This window comes from Sphaeramia orbicularis, chromosome 1 (genome assembly GCF_902148855.1).
Source record: "Sphaeramia orbicularis chromosome 1, fSphaOr1.1, whole genome shotgun sequence".
In the NCBI taxonomy this organism is placed as follows: domain Eukaryota; kingdom Metazoa; phylum Chordata; class Actinopteri; order Kurtiformes; family Apogonidae; genus Sphaeramia; species Sphaeramia orbicularis.
This window is the reverse complement of record NC_043957.1, coordinates 58596704-58605867: the sequence shown is the minus strand read 5'-3', so window position 1 is coordinate 58605867 and position 9164 is coordinate 58596704. Positions and strand designations below refer to the sequence as shown.

Genomic DNA, 9164 nt, shown 5'->3' with positions numbered 1-9164 from the left:
CTCAGTCTCATTCCAGGTTTGGTGTGGAACCCATCGTGTCCACTGGTGTTACATGCAGAATCTGAACATTTAAACACAAATAAATCATGAGTGGTTTTGCAACAGCGGTCATTTTTATGAAACACTCTGCCCTGAATAATTAGTTCAATCCCCAAAATGCACCTGTGAGAGAATAAAGAGATATTTTTAAAAAATTAGCGTGTAATTTTTCGTGTCCTTTTGACCGTGTTACATGCAGATTATCGTATTAAAAACAATGTAAAATAATATAAAAATGTGTTTTATCTTTTGTCTCTGTAAATATTTCTTTTTTAAATAGACCCAAAGTGTTTCCAAACCTGCTTCATAACATTCGTCTACATCTGGTTTGACTTTTTACCTCTCTGTTTCATAGAAGTACACATGTACATGTAAATGTCTGTGAGATTTAAAATCATTTTGCACATCTCACAAAGCCTGTATTTTATCCACAATACAACATAGCAAATAAACCAAATATTTAAAATGAGAATTTTTTTTTTTTTAAGAAAAAAAAGTCAATTTTTAATTTGATGACAGAAATACATCTCGAAAACATTGGAGAAAAAAAAGGCCTTCTTCACTGTTTGTGCAGCATCCCTTTTTTTGAACCGTCTATGAACATATGGAACTGTGGAGACCAGTTCACTATAGGACTCCAGTTAACTGTGTGTATTTTTTTGTTTAATGATGTAAGGTCTCTCATCAGTTCTACAGAGTCTTAACTTCCTGGTAAGTGTGAGGTGTGAAGTTTCTACGCTCTGACATCCCAGTGGTGAAACATGTACGTGTATTTTTCAGCTCGTAGATCAAAAGGAGTGTCTGAGCCTTCAGGTGCAGCAGCTTACCCTGGACTGTAACATGCACCAGCAGAAGAGTACCGTCATCCAGAGCCAGATGAGAGAGCTGCAGGCCGAGAGAGACCAAGTAAACATGAAACCAAACCACACACCTTTCACACTTTCACTGCATTTCTGCTCTTCTTCCACCACAATTATACACTGTAAAAAAATCTGTAATGTAACAGAATTTTCACTGTTTATTTTACAAATTTTTCCTGTATTTTTAAGATACAGGAAAATATCAAAGAAATAACAAAAATAGACTGTGATTTTACATGTCAAATGTAAAATAACATGAAAAAACTGTAACTGTGAATAACCATAAAATTTCCTTTTTTTTTTAAGGTTTTTTTTTTTTCACAGAAAAATATAGTAAAAATACATGTGCAAATGTATCGTAGTTTCACAAATATTTATTTTCTATTTATGAGATTAAACTTTTAATTTAAAGTTTAATCCTGTAAAAAAAATAAAAAATAAAATAAAATAAAATGAGATAAATTACTGACAATTAACCGTTAAAGAAGTATTTGTTCTTTAAGTTTAACCAGACTTGTTTGTTAACTGACAAGTATCTTGTGTAATTACAGGAGGTTTCACAACCAAAATGTTGAATAAATGTATTTTTGTGAATGTATAACATGTATAAGCACTGATAAACTGTCCAAATACAGTTTTTATCAGTGGATTGGACAACTGAGTCTCATTGAAAATTATATACATATATATATATATATATATATATATATATATATATATATATATATATATATATATATATATATATATATATATATATATATATGTGTGTGTGTGTGTATACACACACACAGGGTGGGGAAGCAAAATTTCCAATGAACATTTAGTTGTTTTTTCTCAGCAGACACTACGTCAGTTGTTTTGAACCCAAACATATACTGATGTCATTATCATACCTAACACTATTATCCATACCTTTTCAGAAACTTTTGCCCATATGAGTAATCAGGAAAGCAAACGTCAAAGAGTGTGTGATTTGCTGAATGCACTCGTCACACCAAAGGAGATTTCAAAAATAGTTGGAGTGTCCATAAAGACTGTTTCTAATGGAAAGAAGAGAATGACTATGAGCAAAACTATTACCAGAAAGTCTGGAAGATACTATTAAAGAAGAATGGGAGAAGTTGTCACCCGAATATTTGAGGAACACTTGCACAAGTTTCAGGAAGCGTGTGAAGGCAGTTATTGAGAAAGAAGGAGGACACATAGAATAAAAACATTTTCTATTATGGACATTTTCTTGTGGCAAATAAATTCTCATGACTTTCACTAAACTAATTGGTCATACACTGTCTTTCAATCCCTGCCTCAGAATATTGTACATTTTGCTTCCCCACCCTGTGTATATATATATAAACCCAGTTATAATGGTTTTACTCATCATTAATAAGCTCATCTACAATGTGCTTAATGATTGTATTTTCATACTTTATAAATTATGGATTCAGAATCAAATTCAGAAAATCTCATTTGTAAATGCTTTATATGTCATAGATAGTGCACACTTTAGATGAGCTCACACCATAGACTTAATTAATGAGTAGTAAGTGCTTTATAACTACCTGAAATAATGAATTCCTGTATTAAGAACTGTTTATAGGACATCTGTTGGAAAATAAATATGTAAGATTGTATCAAATACCCACTAACATATTCACTAACCATTAGTACATGTGTGAATAGTGTATGTGTGAGCAGAAATGCACATCAGAACTGGTTTGTAAGTGATGCAATACAAAATGTTTAAACACTGAATCCATAATTTATAAAGTATGAAAATACAATCATTAAGCACACTGTAAATGAGCTTATTAATGATGAGTAAAACCATTATAACAGTGTTTATAAACCATATATTAATAAGTATTCATGTCAGAAATATGCTTCATAAATAATGAATTCAGTATGTGTTAATGTTTAACTAATGCTTCATAGTGTACACTTATTCTAAAGTGTTACCGCTGTGGTTTGTGCTGGTAGGCGTACCTGTCCAGAGACGAGGCCCAGGCCATGATCGCCCGCCTCCTGGCTGAGAAGGACACTCTGAGGTGCCAGCTGGTGGAGCTCCAGGAGAGGATGTTCAGTCTGAAAGCCACGCGCAGCCCCACAAGTGGACGGCAGAGCTCCGACGTAAGCGCTCACACACACACGGGCGCATCACATCGCAACACATGCACCGGTGACCGTCGTAACGCCTCGCTGTGTGTTTGTGTCAAAGGAGACAGAGGTCTGCTGGGAGAGCCCCAGGTCCAGCTGTGAGGAGGAGGTACCATTCCCAACCAGACGCAGACTTCGCCGTATGGACGCCATCAATCCCATGTCTGTGAGTTCTGAGGTACGTGACTTTACTAATACTGGGAGTAAAACGTCAAACCGTTTTAATTCTGGACCAAAATGTATCTGAAAAGCAATAGCATCAGAGAGGAACCAGACCATCTATAGCATGGCTGTCAAACATGTGTCCCACCAAAGGTTCCAGTCCGACCCCTGGGGTGAATTTACACAGTGTATAAATTCCACAGTCCAGGCTGTGGAACTCATGTTAGTGTGGGTTCCACATCCAGACCAATCTGATCTACAGTCCAATAATAACAGCAGAAGAACCCACACAAAAGAACGACTGCAGATTTACTACTGGGTTTGATGTGAATAAAATAATATTCCATTATGCCTGTAAATAAGGACAACTTCAAATTTTTGTCTTTGTTGTAGTGCAAAAAATAACATTAAATTATGAAAATATTTACATTTCCAAACTATCCTGTAACAATAAAATGTGACTAACCTGAACAAATATGACCAACCTGAAATGTCTGTATTAAATTCAGTCCAGTTTGAACTCTTTTCTTCCTGTTCCTCAGTGTTTAGTGTCTTTGTAGATCTGATCCAGAATGCACATGGACTAATGAGAAGTGGAGGAAGAAGATTGTCACCACTGCACTTTTTTTTCATAAGAAATTTCAGTTTTTTCAGGTTATTCACATCTGTTTTGTTTGGATAGTTTAGAAAGTAAGTATTTTCATAATTTAATGGGGTATTTTGCACTACAACATAAACAAAAATTTGGAGTTGTCATTATTTATCGGTTATTCTGTTATTATTTGACTGGTCCGACCCACTGCAGATTAAATCGGGCTGAATGTGGAACCTGAAAGAACATGAGTTTGAGAGCCCTGATCTGTAGTTTGTTACTTCTGCTGAGGAGGGTATGTGTTTACGAACATTTATTTGTCTGTTTGTCCAGTGTCCACAGTTTTGGACATTTTCTTCTTAACTCTCCTAATGACATTAACTACAGACAAATGTATTTGAACTGTGAAGGACAGATTCCAATCTTTAAATGTAAATACATCACAGCATTTGGGTCTCGAAATGGAGAATTTGAATGGAGTTGAATGGGAGGAGTGTTTCAGCTGAGTGAACAAACAACTATTTAGTGAAAACTGTTGGTTCCATAACAACCAGACCACCTCTGTGATTACCTTTAACATCATATGTGGAACCGGCTCGACTCAGCTCGGCTTGACTCGACTCTGGTACCAGTCCTATTCCTGGAGACCGTTTCCATTCCAGGATACTACTGACTTTACAGTTCTTAGACGTCATAGTGATGCGGCAGGTTACTTCCGTGTCATCTGCTCAGAGTTGCTGATAAACCCACTCGTTGCGTGTTGTCTTGTCAAGCTCATGCTGAATTTTTACATCTGAACCTCCTCGACAAACCGTGGTGTACCGTACTGTCTGGACTATAAGCCGCTACTTTTTTCTTGTTTTGAACCCTGCGGCTTATACAGTGATGCAGCTCGAGTATAGATTTATGCAGGCTAACGTCCTCCAGGGGGCGCTCTGGCAGGAAGCACAAAAGTGAGACAGACAGGAGGAAGAGGTGATGAAGAGGAGAAGTTTGAATCTTTAACAGTCATTTTGCGTGTCATGCACAAACCCTCATCATGGAAAACACACGAAGAAATGCATATTTTGCAGCTTTGAAGTTCAAAGCAATTGATCTGGCTGTCCAAGAAGGAAAAAGAGCTGCAGCACGGAAGTGCCATTGAGCAACAACGGAGACGTAGAAGGCGTCTGACGGAGCTGAGGCTGTTCAGCTCCGACACTGAAGAAGACGACTGCAGTGGTTTAATGAGCAGAAGGAAGAGGAAGATACAGATCAATGACTGTTCTGGGTTTTTGAAGCAGCCTGTTCCTGCCGTTTACTGCCGTGGTCCAGACACTGTTTGGAAAAAAGCAGTGAGGGGATGGAAATAAATATTTAAATAACACAGGTCAACAACAAATTTATTGTTTAAGTTTTTTGAGCTGATTTAGGATCATTTTGGTGTGCTGAATCCAAACATCACATTAATTTTGCTCAATCAGGTCAACTTTCTGAACTATGCTACATTCCATCAGGACATAAAAGAGATGGAGGCCAGGTATCAGGGACGCTGGGATGCAGTCATGACGGCTGATTACTGCCGGACTCTGAAGACAGACATCCCTGCTGCTGAGCATTCGAGGGGTTCGAAGAAACAAAAATTCATGCCCTGAATTTTGCACAATGACAATTTAATGTTCAATTTATATGTACTTACCTTTATCAATATCTATTATTCAGTTTACAGGAATTAAAGTTTGTAACACTTAATAAATACATCCTGTTAGAAAATGATTTTTTTTCTCTTAAAACCTATTTTGGGTGAGAACTATATAAAAAAAATCAACTGATAAAGTCACAAAAATGTAATCAATTTTGTGAGAAGATCAAATTTTTCAAAATCAAATTAGCAAAAAAACCTGACCTGATTGAGAAAAACAGATGTCATTTTTGGATTTAGTGGTGCAAAATGGTCCTAATTCAGTTGAAAAAACCTAGACAACTTGCAAAAAGCAGCTTTTTTTCTTAACCCAGTGTAATGTTTCTGTTTACCATCTGTCTGTGGAAATATCTCATGTCACAACGTGGACACCTGCGGCTTATATTCCGGTGTGTCTTATAACCTGGAAAGTACGGTACTTTTACAGGCTGTCATCATGTGATTAACCTACTGCTATTTTTATTTTAAACTTCCACATCTGTTTTTTGTAAAAGGGCGGGTCACAGAGACGACTCAGTGGTCTGCAGTGTTTACATGTCACCTTTTAGTATCTGTCCACAGTCCTGGAACCTTGGTGGAGATGATACCAAAAAACTAGTTCCAGGTACCAGATTCCAGGTCCTTTTTCATAATGGAAACGCAAAAAGGTCGAGTCGAGTCGAGTCAAGTCAAGTCGAGCCGGTACCATGTAGAGGAAACGCAGCATTAGACGCCTTTGGACCGTTGTGCTCCAGAACACAGAGTACAATCTGGAGTGAAGTTCCATTCATTTGTGTATTCAGTGGGTGTGAGGGTCAGAGTTAGGAATGCACATGTGTACTGTACTGAATGGTAAACTGTTGCGTGTTGTGACATTATTAACCAGCAAATATTTTGTTTTTGTCTCCGTGTGAAGTGTGAAGATCCTGGAGCAACCAGTGTCCGATCCCGGATCGTGGAGCCCCCCAGTCCAGACTCCCTTCGCAGGAGGCAGGGAGCTTTGTACAAAGACAGCAGGTGTGTGTGTGTGTGTGTGTGTGTTTCTACACTCTGTATTTTGTTTATGTAACATGCTTTACTATCAGCTCCTACAAATACGGGATTTGAGTAATGAATTGAAATGATGCCAAAATTAAAAGAAACAAACGAGTAGGACTGAAAACTGCAAAGAATGATTCGATGCACTTCCACAAAAGCATTAAAGGCCTTTGCTGTTTTTTTCTCACTTCACGTCTTGTATTACTGCTCATGAGAAAACCGACAATAGTTTCAGCTTAGTTGTCATAGACCTGGGATTAGTCCTACTCACCAAACCAGTCTCTGGGTTGTATTATTGCACAGGTGTCAAACATGCGGCTCGGGGCCCAAATCTGGCCCACCAAAGGGTCCAGCCTGGCTCTTGGGATGAATTTGTGCAAAAATGCAAAAACTACACTAAAAAATTAACAAACCTTTTAGTTCAGGTTCCACATTCAGACTAATTCAATCTCCAGTGGGCAGGATTCAGTCAAATACTATCAAAATAACAGAAATAATTAATGACAACTCCAAATTTTTCTCTTTGTAAATGTAAATATTTTCATGTATTTACACTAAAACAAAGTATAATTTCGCAAAAATGTGAATAACCTGAACAAACATGAACAACCTGAAATGTCTTAAGAGAAGTAAGCACAATTTTTTTTTTTTTTTTAACTTTTTATTTTAATGTTTTAAATCACTTTTACAGTGCAGTAACAAAACAAAACAACAAAAAAAGCACACAATACAACAAGGGGGGGATGCTGTTCCTTATGCATTCGACTGCTTTTCTGTACTTGATCTGATTTCAAGAATTCGTGTCCTTGAATCTGGTCCATTTCTCCCATCTTCGCTTCAAAGTTCCCATCTTAATCCTCAGTTGAAACGTAAATTTTTCCATGGTATATACTGTATTTCCTCTATAATGTCCAGCCATTGTTGTGGTTGAAGAGGGTCACTTTTCAACCAGTACCTTGTGACTACCTTTTAACAGACAAGAATTAAAATTATAAATAATGTCTTCTCTTTTAATTCCGTCATCAGGTATTAGACCCAGGTAGATAGTCTGGGGTCCTTTGGGATTTTATCATTTAAAATATTCTCCATTGTCTAAACAACATGGTTCCAAAACATTTGCATTTGTCCACATGTCCAGCAGATATGTGAGTGGTTGGCATTCATGGGACCACATCCTCTCCAGCATTGCTGCAGTTTTCCCAATTGTTTGCTTTTAATATTTGGTGTAATAAAAAAGCAAATGAGGTTTTTCCAGACAGATTCTCACCACTTTAGAGCTGGTGGATGTTTGCTGCGTTTTACACATAGAATGCCACTTAATGTCACTTTCAGACAGAGGAATATTCAATTCTGATTCCCATTTCGATTGAATGTAAAATGAACTCACACCATTATATTTTTGTAGACCCCGATATAATTTAGACACAGTCTTAGTGGGTGTTTGTTTGTAAGCTCCTGTGAAGACCTTCATCAGTTCACTGCCCTCTGATAAGTTACTCTTAATCTCCCTGTCAAAAAAATGTTTAACCTGTAAATATCCATACTCATCCTTGTCCTCAAGAGAAGTAAGTACAATTTTAACAATATTCTGCCTGTTATTAAATGTTTTGTGTGTTTGTAGACCCACTGTGATCTGTACGTTCTAATGTACATGTGTAAATGATAAACTGAGGCAGAATATTGTTCAAATTACACTTATTTTTTCAGTTTGTTCATGTTATTCACATCTTTTGAAAGGATAGTTTGTAGATGTAAACCTGTTCATAATGTAAATTAACTTTTTTTCGCTCTAAAACAGGGGTGTCAAACTCATTTTTGTTCAGTTTCATATTCAGCTAAACTTGATCTGCAGTGGGCCGAACCAGTAAAATAATAACAGGATAACCTATAAATGATGACAACTCCAAATTTTTGTCTTTGTTTTAGTGCAAAAAATCCCATTAAATTATGAAAATCCTTACTTTTGTAAACTATCCAAAACAAAACAAAACAAAAAACAAAAAAACTGAAATTTAAATTAAAAAACATATGCATTATGGATCAGATCTACAAAGACACTAAACACTGACAAACAGGCAGAAAAACTGTTAAAATTGTGCTTAATTGTCTTTAGACATTTCAGGTTGTTCATATTTGTTCAGGTTATTCACATTTTAATGTTACAGGATAGTTTGTAAATGTAAATATTTTCATAATTTACTGTTATTTTTTAGACTAAAACAAAGAAAAAAAATTTAAGTTGTTAATTCTAGATTTTTTTTTCTTGCTTAATTGAAGATTTTTTTTACTTAATTGAAGATTTTTTTTTTTTGGCTTAATTGAAGATTTTTTAAACTTAATTGAAGATTTTTTTTGCTTAATTCAAGATTTTTTTAACTTAACTGAAGATTTTTTTTTTGGGCTTAATTCAAGATTTTTTGCTAAATTTAAGATTTTTTTGCTTAATTCAAGATTTTTTTTACCTAATTGAAGATATGTATTTTTTGGCTTAATTCAAGATCTTTTGCTAAATTTGAGATTTATTTTTTTCTTAATTCAAGCAAATTTTTTTTTTGTTTAATTCAATTCAAGACTGGAATTTTTGCACTTGGCAAAAACATCCCAGGGGCCGAACAGGACCCTTTGGTGGCCCGCATTCGGCCCCCGGGCCGCATGT

General features: G+C 36.0%; 1 protein-coding gene across 1 annotated transcript in view; it reads left to right on the top strand.

The window, feature by feature from the left end:
- The window catches only part of card14 (caspase recruitment domain family, member 14), a 35784-nt gene that overhangs the window by 8755 nt on the left and 17865 nt on the right, over window positions 1-9164 (top strand). Inside the window, exons 6-9 of the mRNA XM_030142962.1 lie at window positions 820-945; window positions 2880-3029; window positions 3118-3234; window positions 6387-6487. Coding sequence (XP_029998822.1) covers window positions 820-945; window positions 2880-3029; window positions 3118-3234; window positions 6387-6487 — 494 coding nt within the window. The remainder of the gene's footprint in view (window positions 1-819; window positions 946-2879; window positions 3030-3117; window positions 3235-6386; window positions 6488-9164) is intronic.